General features: G+C 37.4%; 3 protein-coding genes across 3 annotated transcripts; 2 read left to right on the top strand and 1 right to left on the bottom strand.

Annotated features, from left to right (window-relative positions):
• Positions 1 to 3,344: 3,344 nt before the first annotated feature.
• Positions 3,345 to 7,304, top strand: LOC106180998 (uncharacterized). Its single transcript, XM_013565232.2, has 3 exons — positions 3,345 to 3,844; positions 5,956 to 6,090; positions 6,546 to 7,304. Exons 1-3 carry the CDS (start codon positions 3,779 to 3,781, stop codon positions 6,675 to 6,677), a joined length of 333 nt encoding a protein of 110 aa, XP_013420686.2. The 5' UTR covers positions 3,345 to 3,778; the 3' UTR covers positions 6,678 to 7,304.
• A 1,188-nt stretch (positions 7,305 to 8,492) lies between these two features.
• Positions 8,493 to 20,856, top strand: LOC106163844 (C-type mannose receptor 2). The gene is made up of 8 exons (XM_087018190.1): positions 8,493 to 8,696; positions 9,827 to 9,972; positions 11,538 to 11,650; positions 11,962 to 12,092; positions 18,556 to 18,707; positions 19,156 to 19,268; positions 19,749 to 19,876; positions 20,629 to 20,856. The coding sequence occupies exons 1-8, from the start codon at positions 8,624 to 8,626 to the stop codon at positions 20,631 to 20,633; spliced, it is 861 nt and encodes a 286-aa protein (XP_086874316.1). The 5' UTR covers positions 8,493 to 8,623; the 3' UTR covers positions 20,634 to 20,856.
• On the bottom strand, positions 13,655 to 16,403 carry LOC106180999 (uncharacterized). Its single transcript, XM_013565234.2, has 6 exons — positions 16,301 to 16,403; positions 15,842 to 15,981; positions 15,434 to 15,644; positions 14,929 to 15,079; positions 14,447 to 14,712; positions 13,655 to 14,135 (listed from the first exon to the last, which is right to left on the bottom strand). Exons 1-6 carry the CDS (start codon positions 16,401 to 16,403, stop codon positions 13,933 to 13,935), a joined length of 1,074 nt encoding a protein of 357 aa, XP_013420688.2. The 3' UTR covers positions 13,655 to 13,932.
• Positions 20,857 to 21,130: the final 274 nt, after the last annotated feature.

A 21,130-nucleotide genomic window follows, 5' to 3' on the forward strand; every position in this document is an offset into this window, starting at 1 on the left:
ACGCCGATGTTGGCTGTTGTGTTATAAATCTGCATTCTTCAACACTGAAAATGCCGGTTTAAGTTTTTTCTAAATATCTATCTTAATTTGATAGATTCTGTTGTTGTACTGATCACATGCACACGCATAAACGCACAAAACTGTATATGTATAAGAAAACGTATCACACTTCACATTTTTATTCCTCCAGGAAGAAAAAAGACATTCATTACATTTGCACAAAAAATTCCAGAAATATTAGGAAAGCTTATGATTAAAATTCTTGGCTGAAGACAATGCCATGAAGTACCACAAAACGAAATCTTATTGGGTAATGTTTGTAGTAATTAAAATCTTTATTCGATGCCTTTTCATATTACAAATATACAATTTTCATTTGTTGGCATTCGCTTAGCCAATTACCTTTTCCTTTTTCTTTTTCTCATGCACCTGAAAATAATATCTGTTGATAAAAAAGTAAATATTTTCTTAATACTTTCTTGGGCATGACCCTTTGACCCTTTCTAAAGGGAACTTGATCACATGACCTACTTGCCATGTGAGGTCCGGAAGTCATGATGCGCAGGATCAATGGAAACGTCATCATCCCTCCAGTGACAAACCTTTTTTACCACAATATTTACAATATTTATTGCCTTATCAATATTTGATGAAACGTGCACATGCTTGAGATCAAATTATGAACAACCTATTCTTGTTGTAACGCATTTAGGCGATTGTGCGTTACCAGCAAAACATAATGCAATTTACGTATTAGCATACATTGATCTAAACAAAGATGAAATAAACAATGTAATCGACTGCCTGTGTCTATTTTCATCACATTAAGGACAACCAACGTGTATTAAGCATTACAAGAACATTTAAGATTGGGGTAAAATGTATACGTTTGATTCATGTTTGATATGGTGCTACATGTATGGAACTCATTATTTTGCTTTCTTTTCCTTTTCTTTTTTCATATTTATTCAATTAAATTTTCGGTCCACTCCCAGCGACTTAGTAATGAGTAAGTCTTGACTTATGAAATAATAAAATTTGAAACTATAGGTAACACAAACATGTCCAACCCTGTCCAACCCTGTAAAGGTATCCTATTCGAGATTTTCCCTGCCAAATCATTTTTATGTCGAACAACTTAATTTTTCCTTTGTTTTCTTTCTTTTTTTTTTTTTTTTTTTTTTTGCTTTGTTTTGTTCAGGATAAGAGATGAGTTGAAATAGGTTTATTCCAATGGCTTCATCCGTTCCTATAAGGAGCACTGACGTCTCTGTCCCTACGTTATTCTAATCGATAATTGATCGGATCAGTTTCCCAGAGAAATGTGTTGTGATTACTCCCAACACTTCTGAATATGCATTGTGTCTGTTACCAGTATATCTCACTCCCTGATCTAGCCTGGGAAGGGCAGATATAATTACATCATTAATCAGAAGTCACTTCTCATGTGTAATACTCAGAGGAATTTGATGGTTGAATACCGGTAATCGATCGAATTAACGGCGATTCTGATGGTGTTGAAATACACTGGCGGTTGATGCAGTTAATGTTTCTGTCTGTGTACTAGTTCACAACTCTCTTAGCGCGCATTCAGAACAACGGACCAATAGATTCACGGATCAAATATGGCCGATCCACTTGAATGTTTGTTGCGAGGGGAATCTATTCAGTGTCTAATCGGGAATTAAGCGGCAATCTTTTTGGTGAGAGGTCATATTTGATTTGCGGATCTGATAGTCAGCTGTTCTGGATACGTTCTTAATTTAATCGAGCATTGGACCTTGTTCGGGCTGCATCTTCTATTTCAAATTCCAACACATGCCCTCTTAGATCAGCTTGTCGAATTCTGATCGAGACCCAGCCGCAAATCATGGGTTGTGCAATAAATTTAAACAAAACCACCGCCTGTGGAAAAAAAACGTTTCTAGTTTAAAAAAAGAACATTACTCCAGAATAAATCAGTTAGATACATGTATGTGGTTTTATTTGTAATGAAGAAATAAGCCGTTATCATGAGAAGATTGTTATAAGCGCGTACTGTCCAATTATAACGATTGCTTTATGCAATGCAGACAGATAGCACGTGTGATATACATGTTATGTGGGCAGGAAGGCACGTAAGACCCCCCCCTCCCCTCTCTTCAAGGGAAGCAAAAATAGTACACAACCACACACACGCACTCGCATTCACAGGAACACACCCGCATATTATAAAACTAATGCAGAGAAAAACGCAAGGAAAATTTCTATATATACTAGTACATACATCCACATCATACACAACAACTGTTATAATCTAAAATTGATCTCTTTTTTTCATCAATCAAAGTCAATGTGCTTTGATCATGCGTTTTATCTCGATTTGTACATGTAAGAGTCCCGATCCATGGTAGCTAATATTAACTAGGCCTACGTCATATGAGGTCATGTGTGGAGGCAAATCTTATTAATGCAGTGTGTTATGCTTGTCACATGTAGCTAAACCTCCACTAATTGCAAGCAAATTGGTTTTTGTCACACGTATTTTGTCTGGTTATGGAAAATTCACGGAAAACCTAAGTTGATCTTCCCCAAAGGTGTTCTCCATTTGAAAACATTGTTTTCTTAGCATTTCTTCACGGTGTGTGTCAAGTAGAGAGAAAATAACATTTATTAATTAGTAATAGTTTTATGAGCCCTCAGTGAAAGAAAGATGACCTGTTTCTTTAAGATTCTCTAATCATTATTGTAAAGAATCAAAGCCGTCCTCTGTCGTTTGCAATGATTTTTACAGTTTTCGTGTAAAGTCGATGTTTCTGAAAATTGCCACACACTGAAAAGAGGGTTCTGCAGAAAAAATATGGGAAAAACTAAAGGGTGGATTTCAAAAAGGATATAATTTTTAAGTGCTGTTGAAAGTATACTCGCTACAGTGAATAAAACCTGGATAGTTATTCCGTAATGCATCGAGGCAAGATCGGGAAATACAGTACTTAATTGTGACTTTCAGAAATCTCTGGATCGATTAACACCACAGCTCTCTGTTGCATAAGTTCAACAGCTTAACTCGGTTTTTATACTCAATCACAGAGCAGAGGTGTTTTGTAAATTAACCAAGTCTGTCTAATTCCACGCTCTTAGTTCAGCATTCAAAATGATTCTTGAACAAAAGCTAGTGTGCTTTTAGTTTATTAACTCGTTCTTAGTGTTCCATTGACAGGATCTGTGTTTAACACCACTGAAGGGTTTAATGCATTGCCTCAGCAGAAGTCGCCTTTAACTGTACCTGTTCGAAATTAGGCAAATTTTGTTTTCGCAATGGTGAGTCATTTTGACCAAGCCCCAACGATTCCTGCACAAAAAGTAGGGAGAGCTGGTCTGACACAGTAACGTTGGCTCTAAATACTTGATCTGTGTGAACGCAATATTTACCAAATCTGTCTTCCACACATGCAATCTAAAACAACGCATCAAAAAATTGGTAACGACAGTTTTATGTAACTGACACTTGGCACCGTGTAAGATTTCTCAGAATATTTCACCCGCCTGGGGAAAACAAGATGATGTCTTGGCAAGATAACACGGTACCGCTGCAATGACATGCGTAGACGGTAATTCCAATAAAGACCGGTGTCTGATTGGGTTATTCGTCCGAGTTATTCCTATCTCCAGTTGCCTCCTCGTTGCAGCAGTGAGTGATTGCAGATTGCATAGTTGAACATTAGCGAGATTTCTTTGGGAGTTGCTGTTCGGAACAGAAGGAACGTTTTGCTGTATAAGAGAGGAGAAGAGGATTGAAATGTCTTTTCCAAGTCGTTATGTGATGTCTATGTTGCTGTTGGCATCAGTTGTGCTACTACTTCAGGTAAGAGAATCTAGATCTAGATCTATTGAAAACGCTAAACAACAACAACAAACAACATCAACAACAAACAACAATAATAATAATAATAATAATAATAATAATAATAATAATAATAATAATAATATAGTATATTGAGCTTTGAAGGGTAAGTAATCGAAATTGCCAGCTGTCTTTACCACACATATTTATAAAGAATAGAATAATAGGACAAATATAAAAAAAAAAGATAAGTATGAAAAAAGATACACTATATGTAGCATTGCTGCTTTTTCTGGTGTGACGCACAAAATTATGAGGTTTTCTTTAAATTAAATTTATAAACAAAAACCCAAAGGCATACAATGCGCGTTAGGCATTTACATGTATGTAGTAAAAACATTCAAATATCTTTTTGCGCAAAATTATGATTCTTTAATCCATTTTTTTTTTAGTTCTTCGTGTTTATGTTCACCGTTAATAGATATAAATGCTAAGCAATCAATTGTATATCATGTACCCATTCATTTGTGAAGGCAAAAAAATGACGTGTTTTGGGATGGTGAACAGGATTACATGTTGGTAATACTCCATTGCAAATTTGATTAATGCGTATTATGTCACTAATTCGTTACTTAAACAGAACAAGAGCAATGGCCTAATCAATTAGCAAAAAGAAAGCTTGCTACGCAGAATGTCGTCAACCAATACCGAAAGTAAAACTAATCATTATGAAAACGTTCATGAAAATATATCCATCAAAATTTTATTGAGCCAAGTATTCACAATACTAGAAATGTAATGACTCATTAGAAACTAATAACATTATAACATTATAAGGATTTCATAACAGAGATGTCAACAGTACAACAGAAATTCTCAAAATGGGCACATTTATGGATAACCAGGTTAATGGTAAGAGACAAATCCCTGAAATGTATGGAATTCAGTATTACGACTTGCGAATTACACGTGTGTGTAAAATTAGCAAATCCCAAATGCCAAAAGCATTCTCGAATCGTTATTGCCAACAATACAATACAATAAGTGCAACATGTTACATCATCAGATCGCCTTGTCTATTGCCACTAAAACAAGACAGACAACTTGCACACCAATACCACACTTCTGTGATAATTGGACAATTGTATCAAGGATCGCACAGGGGAATTACAGGGGAATAAATTCTTTACTTTACCTTATATCCAGTAACGTGACCAAATTAAAAGAAAGCATAGAGTTGTTCGGAATATCATGTAGAGCAAAAACATCCGCTCATTACGCAAATGATAATTTCGTATTGTAGGCTTATTGCACCATTGTTAGACAGAATTCGATCACGGGATATGTATTATCAACCCAGCAACTGTATTAACTTTAAAAAGGGACACAGTACGTGATTGGATTAAGGGGCTTGTTGCAGCTTGTAATGTCATTGCCTTCCTCGGTTTTGTTAAATTTTTAGTTGCATTTCCCTTTATTTAAATTAAAATTCGTTTCTGAGGTACATGTATGTCGCAAAGCTTTCCACGTCTATTAAAATGACCTTTTTCGACTGACTCTATCTAGATTGTGACGATTGTTCGTATAATACATAAACTGGTTAGGTTTAAACACATTTGTCTCAATACCCATAATTTATTACACCCGATGGTGCTTTTACAAGGAAAAAGAATTGCTTTTACAAGGAAAAGAATTGCTCTTAGTGTCAAACTTGTATTCGACCCGACACCATTAATTTTCTTTACTGACTCAATTATTGGAGGATTTTTCACTCGAATGTGCGGTGTGATCATACAAATGATTTGATTTCCCCTACGCCTTCGTACCCAATATCTTATTCAATCTTATCCAACAGAGAATTCGTAATGCGATGCATGGTAGATACTTGCGCTTGTCGATACATGGCGCGTTCACACGTGTAATGGGGCCACCCATCCTGGCGCGACCCTGTAGTGCGGGGGCTTTCCTATTCAACCCAACTAATCGTACAGGCATCAGTTATGTAATTCATGCCTCGTCTTGCCTTATTCACATGACTGACTCTGAAAATTAGGGCTAGAAACAATGAAAGTCGTATTTTACCACTACACAGATGCTTCTACATTTTTAGCGTGTGTCCTTTTTTTCTCCAGGAATTTACGGCTGGAATCAACGTGTATCGGCCGTTTGGTCGCAACTGGCACGTTCAGTCTGCGTTCAGGAGCGGCTCCCCAGGGTACGAACCTTGCCCGCCCCTCCCAGAGCAGCCGTATGTCTCTTGTGCTGAGGTGAGTGTCTCACTTCAGATCATGTAGCGTTAAGTAATTATGATCAAATTGCATGGAAAGTTATTCAGAAATTAACATTGTGTGACATGCGTGAGATGATGTTACATTTCAGATATATAATTGATGAATCAGTCGTTTCTAAAGAGCGTAATGACGTGCCGGTCAATAACACTAAGCACGTAGTATCCAATGTGATATCTCAACTCTCTCAACTAACAGATTGCTTCAAGTTTAAGAATCCCACACCTAATGCAATGCTGCACCGTGAGCAGAATCCCATACTAAAACGTTCTCTCTCTCTCTCTCTCACACACACACACACACACACACACACACACACACACACACACTCTTGCTTTTACCATGTGGCGCACAAAACATTCTGACCTTGACTGACCTACTGCTACCGTGACTTTTTAAATCATTTTCTCAACATTTCATCATTATCTCGTCAGGTGAAGTCGAACTGTCCTCCCGGCACGCGCTGTTATCCGCCCCAAGTCCGTCTTCCTGAGCCATGGTACATCCCCAGCCGATGCCGCCGATACTCTCCGCCTATTTTGTGTGTAGTCAATGAGGAAGAATAGGATGATATTCATACACAAAGTCAATACAAATCGTTTGCTCACAATGAAAGACGAAAACAAGATGAAAAAATTGATGTGATAATGACCTTTTTTGGTAGACAGTAGAAATGTCTCGTTTCCAAATTTGGCCATTTGCTTATTTGGAGATGTGTCCAGTGGGAAAACATAAGATTAGGATGCCTAATCTAATGGAATATTGTTTTCTGCCGTTTAGAAATTCGTTTTACTGTAGATGGTGCATCCTCAAAAAAAAAAAAAAAAAAACAGTATTACTAGAATGTATGTTTTTCTTGCTCGCACATGAAAATGTAATTTATACATATCTGAAGGACAAAAAATTACTGCTTAGTTGACATGAATATGTAAACTGCCTTTAATTTTTCATACAGCTTTGTAGGAGAATATCATTGCTTTTATTAATAAATGTTTATAAAATGTGTCTGCCGCATCTCTCTCAATAACCACGCTATCTACAAAAATGTTTATTATTATATGTACGTGTATTCGTATGTACCTATAATACTCTGCTTATCGTTTCTATCAACAAACCGTTTTCATTCTGCTATAGATATCAAATGTTGATAATAACGATAATGTTGTTTTTCGTTCTGTGGTCACATCACATACAGTAAGTATGTCTGGCAGTAATAGCATATCTGAATTAAGTCCTGACATGAGAAAAGCTACTGTATTGAATAAATGGCTAAATAGCGAGTTGGTGGTATTTGAACTTACAGCACTGCTTTGAACTTAATAGAGAACGGGTATAAAATGTCTATATAAATAAGTGCATCACTTAGTCTAACATGGGACTTAACATTGTCTTCCCTCTTTCCTTCTTTCTTTTTTCCCTTTCTCTGTCATTCATTTATATGTCGTTTTATGTAACTATTAATTTGTCTTCTTTTTTTTCTTTTTGGGAAGATGAGTCTATTCTCAGACGCATTATATTTATACATGTATTGCCATATTTCGTGCATTTCGTGTTCTCGAAGTTTTAAATTTGTCAAGCTTATTTAGGGCACATTGCTGAGGTCGACTGAACATGAATTTTTCTTTCACCGTCAGTGTCGATTTACGTATAAATCTCATTTAGTAAAATATTTGAAACATATCAAATTTTCCCCAACGAGACAGTATTGAAAATATACCGGTAGGTCTGTGAATTACTTTGATAACATGTTACACAGGCGGTGTGCACGAAATGATACTGCTCTTGTACCAGCATTTATATTTCCTCTTATTTGTTCTCATTATATAGAGTGTGATATACCTTCCTATGACAATAACTGAAACATCGTTTTTATAATAACTGAATCGCTGAAACTAAATTGCGTATGAAATAGGATATGAAGATATGAACCCATCGGTAATAGGGATTATTCCCATATTGTTTCTGGCTGTTTTAAGCAGTTTAGGTTTAAAGTAAAACAGAATGACACCGAATTCCTTGGCCTGAAATACAATAACAGTCGATCAGTTTCTAGAAGCATGCTTAAATGGCAGAACGCGGTGTGTGTGTGCGCGCGCGCGTGCGTACGGGGAGAGGGAAGACAGACTAGGAGAACGCACACACATCTCCGATCTTTAAATGGGACAAAAATATCCATGTACAACACTCCCCCCGCTTTATCAATGATTGGATTATAATAATTAACAATGATTTGTCAAAATTGCTTCAACACCTTATATATCCGTGGGAATAACTAATGCGCAAAACTTAAGCCCTTTATAACTGCACCAGTATTTTGAGAAATTAAATGACTGATACACTCATATTAAAAAACATCAAGACTGCATCAGTGACACGGGTGGATAAGGGACAGTCATAAACAGAGGTTAACGAGGCTGCCTTTCGACTGTTTAAACCACAACTATTAACTATTATAATGTTTTTTGCTTCTGCAAATATCAACAGAACACAATAGGTCAGAAAAGCGGCAGAGATGATGACGGAAATTTCGGCAAGAATTGCCGTCATTCTTGCAATATGCACGGAACTTTCGCTGGGGTTCTCAGGTAGGTTGTGGGTGCTACGAGATGTAGGGAAAATATGAATTTGTACAGCCGGATCTGTGGACACTTTCCTTGGGGTCGGCCCAACCAGAAAAATATATTTGACATAATAGGTAAATGCTACGTCTGATTCATGTCAGCTACGGTAACATATTAGATAGGCACAGATATGCCGGTCTTATTATGGATATGGATTGGATGTATTTGGCAGATCTCGTATAAGCTGGGTCCGGTTCACTAAACAGCGTCAGACCAAAATTGGTCTAATCTTTTAGACCAGATATTTAGTCTATTTTTACCTATGACAGATCAATAGTAGTCTAAAAAAATCGAAATATTGCACTCGTTATGGAACAGTTAACATGACTACCTTTTTAGACCTACTTTAATTCCGTGGACCACTGTACTTTTTTCATGAAGAGGACTAAAATACTGGGCTAAATCTTAAGCCCAGATTTCCGTCTAAGCTGCTCTGATTTCTCACACCTCAATGGCCTAGTCTAAACAGCTGTTGGAATATTCAATGAATAACTTAATTACAGTTCTACGCAATGGAGGCCATGATGACACGATCTAATGTATAAAGCATCACTTTACTGCCGCTTAATTTATCATCAGTATAAATCATATATGAATGGAATATGGAATTTAGATTGACATTCTCATTATAAGTCAATATACGATTGCGCCCTTATTCATAATTGTTATGATATGATTGTGATGTACTCTTAGCGCCTGTGGTACTGTATTTGATATATAATTGGAATGATATACTGTACGATGTAAGTCGTTGAATTGTCATAGTTATTATATATTTCTCATTACTTTATGTGCAATTTAGCACATATTTCATAGGCTAAGGCCGATTAAAACAATCAATAACATCCGAACGTCGCATTATGTCCTTGTTGGGAGTTCGCTTCAATGAATATTTTAATCTTATGATGACAAAAAAACAAACATTTATCGACATAGCCTGTTTTATCTTTAAGCTTACAGTCTCACTCTGCTCCATGAGTAAAGTTAGCTTGCAGGCGTGAGACCATTCTTTTCAGAATATTTGAAATCTTTTTTAAAATTTATATACCCATATATCTTTATACAATAGTGTTTCGTTTGGTTTATTATTATAGAATGTCCAGAAGGATGGATATATAACTATAGAAACGCACGCTGCTATCAGTTCAACCACTTTCGAAAATGTTCATGGGAAGTTGCCCTGGCCAACTGTAGACTAGAGAGAGGAGACCTGCTGTCTTATGAGAATCAGGGTGAAAAGGTGAGTAAAATTCAACACTGAAAGCAAAGGGTCGTCGTTTCAGCTGATATGATTATTCAACACGTTATATCGCTATAGGTGTTATTGCAATATAAAGCTCAAGTGTGTGCCATGCGTTCTACATGCTTATTAAGAGCATCTGACTGAAAAATGGTAGAATAATAATAATAATAATAATAATAATAATAATAATAATAATAATAATGAAGCAATCTTTAAGACCACGATCCACATTTGTCGCAGCGATGTGTAAAATGTTGAGATAAAATGTTAATATATCTGAATCAGAAATTCTCAAACGCACAAAAGGCCCGCATGTGCGTTCACTTATAAAACCATTAACAGTGCTAGTATTGCTTTCTAATGGCAACAGTGAGGCAATTCAGCACTCAAAAATCAATCAAGGAGGATTAATCCGATTAAACTGTTGATAAGAATTTAAAACATATTATAGTCAAATTACGCCCACCAACCGTGTTCATTACTCCATATAATAGCAGTTTAGCACTTCTGTATAATACTCTCTCTCTCTCACACACACACACACACACTTATCTTTTTATTTATACTACACTTTTCCTATGCTGTTGTCAATCAGTCGAATTACCATATTGATTACATTTTTAGTTGGAGTAAAATTGCAAAATCTCATTTGGTCTAGGTATATATAGAACATCAGTGTAGTCTGTAGTCTCCTGATCTAAAACGGTTCATGTTACCAGTATATTTCATTATGTAAACCATTCACAATCTCATATTTCCCATTTTATTGTTATATACTTCTAATAATATAATGCTACTTATTATCTTAATCTTCGATAAGTTAATTACTCGCAAAAAAGCAATCACTTCATCATCTTCTTGACTTCCCGTCATTTGATAGACAATCAACTCAAAATAAACTTCATTCCATATTGATATCATCCCATATATCATCGACACCAAAGGAGACACCCAGTCTGGGACAAAGTGTTATTAGTCGATTACACTAAGGTCTTTTACTAAATACCAGTAGACCACTTATATAAAGGACACAGAAGTGTCCAGTTGCACCACAAATCTTTAGACCAAGTTTCAAAAGAGTCGAAAAGAAGGTGTAAAAATGGTCATCCCACAAGCAAAGCAAGTACCGCAAGGAACAAAACTTTGACTAATTCTATTCGAGATAATGAGAAACGATCTCTTTACGACTGGCGATTCGTTCCGACGACTGAAACCTCAGGCTTTTCAGCTCTGGAAATGACACCCTATAAAAGTGAAGGAATATATAAACGACACAGCAATTGCAAGAGTGGAATCTGTGGAATTTTGGCCTTCAAATTTAGCCAGGGCATAATCTGGGATAAACCTGTACACCATGCCTAAACTGAAGCTAGTCAACAGTTACACCATACTAAAACGAGCCAGTAAAACAGTAAACGGGCTATCTAGCATTTAAATGACAATATAATAAGACCAACACTGGCGTCCGCGTGTCAGGTTTGACACCCTAGCTTCACAAACAGTCATCGTCATTATTATTATTATTATTATTATTATTATTATTATTATTATATTCCTACTAGGACTGGGTCCTCAAGAACATGGTGGTCAATTTTTACTGGTCAGGGCTAAATGACCGTTATGAAGATGGGCGCTATGTATGGACTGACCACACGGAGTATAACGCGACACTGGTGTAAGTTCCGTAAATGTCTCTAACCTGAGTTCATGTCAGTCACAGAACCTGGCTTAGATAGAAAAGTAATACCGCTAGACTAAAACCGATTAAGCTGTTATCATGTTCCCTTAAGCTGTCCTTCATACAAAATGAACTGAGGTACATGTACTTAGTCACATGCATATAGTCGTGTTGCGTTCAATTTTTTTTTTTTTTTTTTTTTTTTGGGGGGGGGGGGGGGCTAGGAAGTGGAGAAAGGGACATCGAAATAGCCTAGCGCTAGGTTCCTGTACTCTGTTTTTTTTTTATCAAATGTGTATTTTTTCCAGGCATTGGGCACCCAGAGAACCTAACAATTGGGGCGGCAACGAGGACTGTGCTGTGGCCATAAGTAATGGAGATATGAATGATATGTCGTGTAATTGGAATATACCGTATATATGTAAACGACGACCAAAAGGTCAGTACACATGCAGCAGATATATCTTCATATTTTGTCTATTTTATGATTTCTCTCTCTCTCTCTCTCTCTCTCTCTCTCTCTCTCACACACACACACACACACACACACACAACCACACACACACACACACACACAACCACGCACGCATGCATACAAAAAGTTAGTAATAAAAAGCGTTTGAAGTAATATCTGTACGGAATCAGTTCGTATAGCGAGTGCACGGTATTATCTACAACTTTTTGCCCCAATCCAAATATAACTGATACGCGGTCTTATGAACGGCATCCCCCATATTTATATTGTACAAATAACATGAATAATTCTACGCTCTGTCCGATGTGTCAAGTGTTATGACGTCACACAGGGTAATAGCATGACGTCACAACGCCCTAACACAGGACTTCATTCTGCACTCCTACATAAATATCACACCTACACGTACGGGATTGACTTTGTCCTTAGTGTGTCGTGTGTTTATTTTAGATGGACTCTGCCTATCTCTACATGTAAGTGCACGTTTCTCTATTATTTTTTTAATAAGTTATTAGTACCCATTTTTCTTTCATTTTAAATCGGTGAAGAAAAAAGTGGCCATGAACTGGTCAATATGGTCAGTGTCAGTGTCAGTGTCTGGTCAGTGTCTGGAATTCGCACATATTCTCAAGCACCAACATGATCTTGTCCGTCGGAGCTAATTTTAAACACTTCTGAGTCTAATTATACTAACGCATAATTTGTTTGTTATAAATAACTTTTTGAGATATTTTAACTTTAAAATCTATGTAATAACAGCCCACTCTGTAGGCCTACTATTAATTGCGATATACCTCTTCAGATTTCGTTTGCGCATTCCCCAATATTTTAAATTATCAACAATATTTTAAATTATTAACCATATTTATTGACAATTAACGCTCTCAATAAATCATCATGTGGGTTCTGTTTCGCTCACGTATTTCACACATTTCACTTCATTCATGGCGAATCATGCTACAACGCATGCGCATTAAGTGAGCTATTATGCGGGTCAAGGGTCATATTTATACCTCGCGTCTTTTAAGACATTCTCATTCACACTTACAAGGAACTTAAACAAATAGGTGAACAATGCGATATCAAGCGTGGAAAGTCTGTCTTGTACTGGTAAGAGTTTTTGGTTACTTGTACTAAACTAGAATTGCTGCTCCATCAAAACAACAGAATTTTTTTTTCTTTGTCTGCCTATTTATTTAACTATAGGCCTACCATATAAGTTTTTTTCACTTCTAAAATTAATTATGAAAATTACATTAGAATTAATAGAAATAGTATTACAAGAACAAAACTTATAATAGAAACTTCTGTTGATTAGAAAATTAAACCGTTTATATCCATCAAAAGAGGATTGTAAAATACTACATATAAATTAATTGTCCGTGTATTCATCACAAGTAAGTCTTAATCAGGCAATGCCTTTCTGACCTAGGTTCTGTGCTGCTGCTTGCTAAGCGCCGTAAATGCACGCAAAAAGAAAAACAAAAATAGGAAAGGAAACAACAAAGCTAGAAATAGAGGTAAAGTGAAGAGAAACTGTTGTATATTTATACGTAATATTTATATGTAATAATCATCATATCCTTTATCGTGTGGACTTTTCTCGTAAAATAATGCTACATTCATCCGGTATACCTTTGCCTATATGGTGGAAACACTTTCATGGCATAAGGTACTTTCTATTTCCTTGAAAACCTGCGTTTGTCGTTGGATTCCATCGGTCCAACATTCAATTTTCAAAATCTAGACCAAAGAAGCGATATGGTGTGCTTCGTACATGTATTTTGTAATTGTCTTTTTTTCATCATTTGCCGGGTTCCATAAGAATTTTACACGCATCTCCGCCCATGAGCGCCTGAAAGGCGTCCTCATATTGCGTCATCGGCATTTGGTGGGTAATGACGGCGTTAACGTCGACCTTCCCTTCCGCTACCAGACGCTCACTTTCCACCCAGCTGTTCCAAATTCGTCGTCCAAATACAGTGTTTACTTGGAGTGCCCTATACACTGAAATAAAATATACGTCAAAGTGGTTGAAATTATTATATTCTATCAGCGAATTCGATGTAATTTTTGTAAAATATTTTTGACTTCTTTCACTCAATTGTTTCTTCTTCTTCTTCTTCTTCGTAGTAGTAGTAGTAGTAGTAGTAGTAGTAGTAGTAGTAGTATTTTGTCTACAATATTTCAGCAGCAATATGTTCTTAAAGTTTTGAAAGTGCATGTATTTCGGATAACTTGAATTTCGGAAATCGTTTCTACAAGATTTGGTTGGTTTGAGTCATAAAATACCCAATGTTATGTACATATTTACTTACTAATGGTTGTCATGGGTTTTTCAATGTGGACGGCCTCTTTTGGCATTCCTATCAAGGTGACCTTCCCCGCTGGTCTTAATAGATTAAATATTCTGTTGACAACCGCTGGTACCCCAGTGCACTCACATATCCTCCCAACACCATATTTTTGAGTCATGTACATGATGACATCATGGACATCAACTACACTAGAATTGATGATGTCATCAGCGCCCATTTTCTTGGCCATTTCCAGTTTGTCGTCCTTAATGTCCATTGCAATGATTCTGGAAATGTTGGAAGCTTATATGTCTTTGAAAACCAGTGCTTTAGCCACTACAATAGGTAACCAAGTGTAAGTAGGCCTATTTATAAACGAAAAAGTGAAACGACAAATTATTCGTGTTCTAAAAAGATAACGGTTCTTCTATGTACAATAATCTTTTATCTAAAAGGACCTTAAAAGGTCTCATAAAGGTACTATTTATTTAACTGAAGACTACCTTTTGGCCCCGAAAACCTTAGCCACACTGATAGCCAGCAGACCAATGGTCCCACATCCAGTGATCAAAACGTCCTCATCCTTAATGTCCAGTCTACTGAGCCCATTGTGGACAACGCCCAATGGCTCGAGGAGCACTGCCTCACGTGCACCTTAAAATCATTCAATACTTAATAGCAAGTTTAGTTCACATGGAATTTTAGCAATGTTATGATGTAATATTCACATCTGAAGCAAAAAACACATTATTCATTATTAAATGTTATGGAAAATGACATGAGGGAACCATAAAAAGACTAAATGATATCCTATCCTATTTTGATTTTCAATATGACTTTCACTTTTTGCTTCAATGTTACAGTTAGCTATGTATTTGTATCTGAACTAAGTATATTGTGCAACCTCTCTTCTCTCTTCTCTCTCTCCCTATCCCCCTTTTCTCTCTCTCTCTCTCTCTCTCTCTCTCTCTCTCTCTCTCGAAATTGGAATCTTATTCAAGCAATTACCAATAGAGGTTTTTAGAGGGTAACAGAACTTGTCCGCAACTTTGGTATACTCTGCACACCCTCCGTATATGGAACCCTTGCCGTGTCCAAACTGCGCCATATTGGGACATATCTCTCTTGCACCGTGCTCGCACACGTAGCAGCATCCACAAAACAGGTGGCTCTCCACACAGACACGTTGACCAACGGCCAGTGAAGCTTTAGGCCCAGTCTGTAATGTTAAGGATTAGTTTAACTCGAGGCAGGTGTGATTATAACATCGCACCCAGAAATACAGATGCTCTAGGAACTGAAATGGAAGTTTCAATAGGACACCATGCGCAGTACATTGGTAATCAAAAATGGAAAACCAAAGATATGAGGAACCAAAGATATGAAGAAGAAGATTGATTTCAGAGGAAGCAATACCTTAACCACTACTCCAGCGCATTCGTGCCCCAGTATTAGAGGCAGGTTGTTCACTGTCGCTGCCTGTGGAGTCCAGTTATACACTTTGATGTCCGAACCACATATCCCCGCAAATTCCACCCGAATGAGAACCTCATCGTCTGAAATTAAATCGCAGGATTTTACAAGAAGTAACAGCAAGTAAAAATTAAAACATGCTGTTATCAACAGAACGCTATGAATGAACTGTTGCCAAAGGATTTCTTGGTTTGAAGCGATATACAATATGCTCTCCACTAAAACTGGAGCTGAGCTGTATCAGTAGCTTAACACAGGGACTTAACATGTAAATTTGTTAAGAAATTGTTTTTTCTCAATGGCAGCGGTTTTGCAAATTAACATTCCACGTTTACGTTGCCGCGCTAGTATTGAAATAACCAAGTAGTGGAGGCCACATTGAATCCATTGCTGGGCACTCACCTATCAGATCAATCGGAACATCAATTGTTTCTAGGATAAAAGAAGGCACTGGTTCTCGCTTTAATAACGCCTTCATCTGACGTGGGATTGGTTCTTCCGTCATGGTCAGTAGGTTGACACAACAAACTGGACACTACTTAGCTAACGTGTTGTACAGCGCAAGATGGACGGAAGACTGGAAAGTGCTTTGAGAAACCCAGTGAAGTAGGTCAGGGACATGTTACCCCATAGATAACTATGGAAAAGGGTCAGAGACAAATTACTACATAGATAACGATACCTCTTATAATAAAACAATGTTACTTAATTCAGATCATTTTAACGACACTAAAGGTATAACAGTTTAAATGTTCCATCAATAAGAAAATAATTAATCTCTTGGTGTAGTGCACTCACGCGTGATCTGTGTTTTTAGACTGCACCAGATCTAGTTCCACGCACACGCTTTCGATTTTAAATATTGTTGATGTGTTATAGAATTCTCCTTGCTTTCATATTTATCGGAAGCATTTTTAATATAAGCAGCACTGAGCATAGTTCTAGCTAGACACCAAAGATGATAACCAAAACCTATCTAAAAACCAACTTGTAACATAACATAACATATATAAAATTTTGACAAACTCATCGCAAATTGTTGAAAATCCAAATAACATGTTAATACCCAGACAATCTGGCAGTTGACCTGATGCCGCCAGTTAGCTCGATTGCGGTCCAAAATAGCTCATGTCTAAACAGACCTGTGAAAATATCCACATGTTGCGAAGTGCTTTGCCGTAAGTATAACTATCATTTAGTGACTAGCTGACTACAAAAGCACGCCAGTTTCAGACATCATTCACAAAACATGTTTATGACAATATGACACGTTTCTTCGGTTCATACATAAAGTTTTAAAAACAAAACAACTCTGATATAATCAGTAAATATACGTTGATATACCGGCATATATCTGCTCGATAATGAAAAAATGGACAGCAGTACACGTATTTGCATGCTCAGGCCTTTATATTACCCAACAGCCTGCAAAAAAAATAGCAAAGAAATTATATGTTAGAAGTGTTCCTAGTCTACATGTTAAGTTTTTTTTCTTTTGCTGAAACATGTTTGCCCACTAATACATGTATCTTGCTCTGACCAGAACATGTCACTGTTATTACATCGTAGACAGTTTTATCATGTAAAGCAAAGCCGCTTATGGATAAACTGTGACACTGCGACCTTTAGTTGTTAAACATTGCACCATTCACCGTTAACGTCTATAATAAAGACCTACCATCCAGGAAGATTTTCGATGATCGAAATGAAATCATCTGTGTGTCTTGTACTTCTTTCACTCAGCTTAACCACGAACTCACAGGATACAAATGGTAAGAGCAGCAACAAAGAGGACTTGCTACGTATTCTTCATTTTTCTGTGCATTCTCGACTCTGTCTTTTTTTTTGTGTGTGTGTGTGTGTGTGTGTGCGTGCGCGCGCGCGCGTTTTCGGGATTTCTATTCCGCTTTAGATGCGTCTAAATATTTAACGTGATCAACCGAGTGTGTATCCGTGTTTGTAAATGTCACAATTATAATGGCAATGTTAGCAGGCTAAATGTGATTTTTTTCAGTGTGGTAAGTTGATTTGGATCTTGTGACAAAATATCACTGTAAATTTTAAAGACCCTTGAAAGGGGTTCCATTCACGCCCCAAATATTATTACCTCCGCCAAGGAGGTTATGTTTTCACCTCTGTTTGTCTGTCTGTCTGTTTGTTTGTCATCAACATAACTCAAAACGTTATGGACCGATTTTGATGAAATTTTCAGGGTAGGTCAGAAATGGGTTAACTTAGAAATTATTAGTTTTTGGTGGTGATCCGGATCAACAATCAATCAATAATCAATAATAATCAAAAATCGCTGCCTTGGCGGAGGTCTGCGCTCTCGGAGTGCTTTTCTAGTTGGAAATTAGCTACTGCTTGGGCATTTTTCTCCTCTTCGGTGGGTTTCCGATTAGTATTTTCAAAGGGACCCGATTTGAATTTGGTAAACGAGAGATACAGGATTCTGCCCCCCCCCCTCCCCCTCCCCCTCCTCCTCCTCCACAACCATCAACCCAGTATCCGCCAATGATTTTAAAGCGTGCATCACCAATTCAAGAAACAGCATGGACATTCAGTTTCCTATTCAAAACATAGGAAATGTCTCACGGGCTGTAAAGCTGGTTTTTTACTTTTAAAAAATCTATCGCAAATGTTTCTCTTCTCCTCAGTATGCCCAGCAGGGTGGCTATATTGTGGAGTCACTGGCATGTGCTACCAGTTCAACTCGAGAGAAAACGTGAAGAAAACCTGGTCAGCCGCTTTAGAAGACTGTGAGCAGAAGGGTGCTAACTTGTTATCTTATCAGTCAATGGCCGAAAAGGTAATTTAGGACACATCTGTCCTCGATTGAAATAGGAGGTGGAGTTGTCATTTGCTAAAATTTATATGATGGAATATTTGGAGATCTATTATAGTATTGGTTCGACAGTAGATAAATATGAAACAGACTGCAATATTTGGTACTCTGATTTGCTCAAAATGTGAAAAATATGCGCCCTTTCTTACTCAAGTAAACGACCTTTCGACAACATTAGCATTTTTGTCTTATTTGGTCCTTAATTTTTATACATGTACCAAACCGGACACAAAAATTCAAATCGTGCGATGAATAACAACACGTGGTAGCCGCTTTCAGCCCTTTCATTCTCTCATTCTGAGAGCAACGCAACGTTAAAAAGTTAAACATTATTGATTTTACAATTATTACGTTTTCTTTTCTGATTTTCTATGACAATTTCATTTATATATATATATATTTTTAATTTCAGTACTGGGTCCTCTCTAAAATGAAGTCGTCTGCCTTCTGGTGCGGACTAAATGACCTGCAGACAGACGGCAAGTGGATTTGGTCAGACGATACCCCGTATGACGCGAAAATTGTGTAAGCTACCTGGCATAATAAATTATCAAAGACAAGATAACAATGGCAGCTTCCTCTCTTAGCTTCTGCAGTATTTCCTTCGCTCTCTCAATTCTTTCAACCACATCGTCAAAAGCGCAGGGGGGGGGGGGGTTACGTAGCCTCTGGTTGCTATTTTTTATGAACACGCTTTTAGTAGGCTGCCAGAGAATTACATTGCTTAAAAGCATAAATGCATTTTTAAATTTTGAAGTTACTTTTTTATCACATATAACAGTTATGTTAAAATGATTATTTTGCGTACGATTTATCTTTTGGTTGATGTTTGATAGGCCTATACACACAGGTCGTTAGACATTGTGTTTGTTGAGACAGAGTTGAGATTTGAAGCAATGCCGATTATCATTGATCGTGAGGTGACCACTAAATGTCATTTTGAGTTGACATTTATGCTTTTATGAAAAGTTACTTCACATCCTTTTCTTTTTCCATTTTATGCAGAAATTGGGCGCCTGGAGAGCCCAATAATTGGGGCGGCAACGAAGACTGTGCTATTGTTATCGGCAACGCTCAGATGAACGACCTGAGCTGCGAATGGAAACTTCCCTACATTTGTAAAGGACCAAGAGGTACAAAGAACACTTCGTTGTTCTAATTGAAATAATATAATATTGATAGACATGCCCCTATCTGTCTGTGTACCTATTTCGACTTTAATTTATGCCTATCTCAACTTTTTATCTATCTATCTACGTGTACTTATAAAATCCCCCCCCCTCCCCATTTTATTGTTTTTACGTACAGGGCCGTAGCCTGAGCAAAATGCCAGGGGGGGCAGTTAGCGGAAACGAGGGGGCGAAGCCCCCGAGGGGGGAGGTGTGGGAGGGGGTGTCGCCCTCCCACGGTGTGGAAAATTTTTAAAAACTGTATGTATTATACTGCATTCTGGTGCATTTTAACTGTTATTTATTGCTCAATCAGAAGTCAGAAATTGTGGGTTCATTTTGCCATAGGTGCAGTCATTTTTTCAACACAACACTCCAACTGGACTTTTCGGCATGAACTGAGTTGGCTAAAACAGTACACCTTTGTAAACAGATTGTTGAATGATTGTCTAGTGGCCATGACTGTATTTTCTCACAGAATTGATACCAACCTTGCAATTATTTTTTTTTTACCTTTGCGATTATTTATTTATTTTATTATTATTTTTTTGCACCTCAAATCCCAGGGGGGGGGGCAGCTGCCCCCCCTGCCGCCCTCCCCCCCCCCCCCCCCCCCCCCGCCGCCCCCGGAGGCTACGGCCCTGACGTAGGATGTTGTTGTGCCATTTAGTAACGAAAGCCACTATCAACTTTTTCTTTCATTCTTATCTTTTCAGTGTAGGAATCTAAAATGGACGGGTTCAGCGTTCGAGTTGTAGCGGCCAGTCCCTAAAATAGCCACTGCCAGTTGCCTTTCACAGCTGTCCCTTGGAATAGCTATTTTTTTGAAATTCTGCTTGTTCATGAAATGATGAAGTGGGTTAAAATTTTGTGTTGCACTATTTATACTTCGATGCCTATTATACATGCAACTGCATAAAAGTTGGAATAAAGGAATATTAAATTATTAATCGTAGTTACTAATTCCTTAAGTCTACCGTAAATGGATTCCATCCCACAAACACATTCTATAGAACTTTTAACTTCATGGTGATGAATATGATTTAAGCGCAAAATGTTTAGGGGGAGGGGAAGGGAAGGGTAGGGGAGGGGAAGACCTCAACTCGATTCCCGAGCCCGTGGGTGCTTGTAAATATTATGTTCGGGAGAAGCCTATACAGGTCATCCGGTTTTCCTTCGATTCGTTTTCATTACAGACTTTGAAAATATAAAAGGCGC

This window comes from Lingula anatina, chromosome 7 (genome assembly GCF_051362555.1).
Source record: "Lingula anatina isolate TDL-2025a chromosome 7, LinAna3.0, whole genome shotgun sequence".
Taxonomy (NCBI): Eukaryota; Metazoa; Brachiopoda; class Lingulata; order Lingulida; family Lingulidae; genus Lingula; species Lingula anatina.

Coding starts and splice junctions, on each gene's coding strand:
- LOC106180999 (XM_013565234.2), bottom strand. CDS start 16,403: ATGACGGAAGAACCAATCCCACGTCAGATGAAGGCGTTATTAAAGCGA. Junction 15,645..15,841: donor GCGCTGGAGTAGTGGTTAAG/GTATTGCTTCCT, acceptor TTAACATTACAG/ACTGGGCCTAAAGCTTCACT. Junction 14,136..14,446: donor AAAACCCATGACAACCATTA/GTAAGTAAATAT, acceptor ATTTTATTTCAG/TGTATAGGGCACTCCAAGTA.
- LOC106180998 (XM_013565232.2), top strand. CDS start 3,779: ATGTCTTTTCCAAGTCGTTATGTGATGTCTATGTTGCTGTTGGCATCA. Junction 3,845..5,955: donor CAGTTGTGCTACTACTTCAG/GTAAGAGAATCT, acceptor TTTTTTCTCCAG/GAATTTACGGCTGGAATCAA. Junction 6,091..6,545: donor CGTATGTCTCTTGTGCTGAG/GTGAGTGTCTCA, acceptor TTATCTCGTCAG/GTGAAGTCGAACTGTCCTCC.
- LOC106163844 (XM_087018190.1), top strand. CDS start 8,624: ATGATGACGGAAATTTCGGCAAGAATTGCCGTCATTCTTGCAATATGC. Junction 12,093..18,555: donor ATGTAAACGACGACCAAAAG/GTCAGTACACAT, acceptor TCTTCTCCTCAG/TATGCCCAGCAGGGTGGCTA. Junction 19,269..19,748: donor CCGTATGACGCGAAAATTGT/GTAAGCTACCTG, acceptor CATTTTATGCAG/AAATTGGGCGCCTGGAGAGC.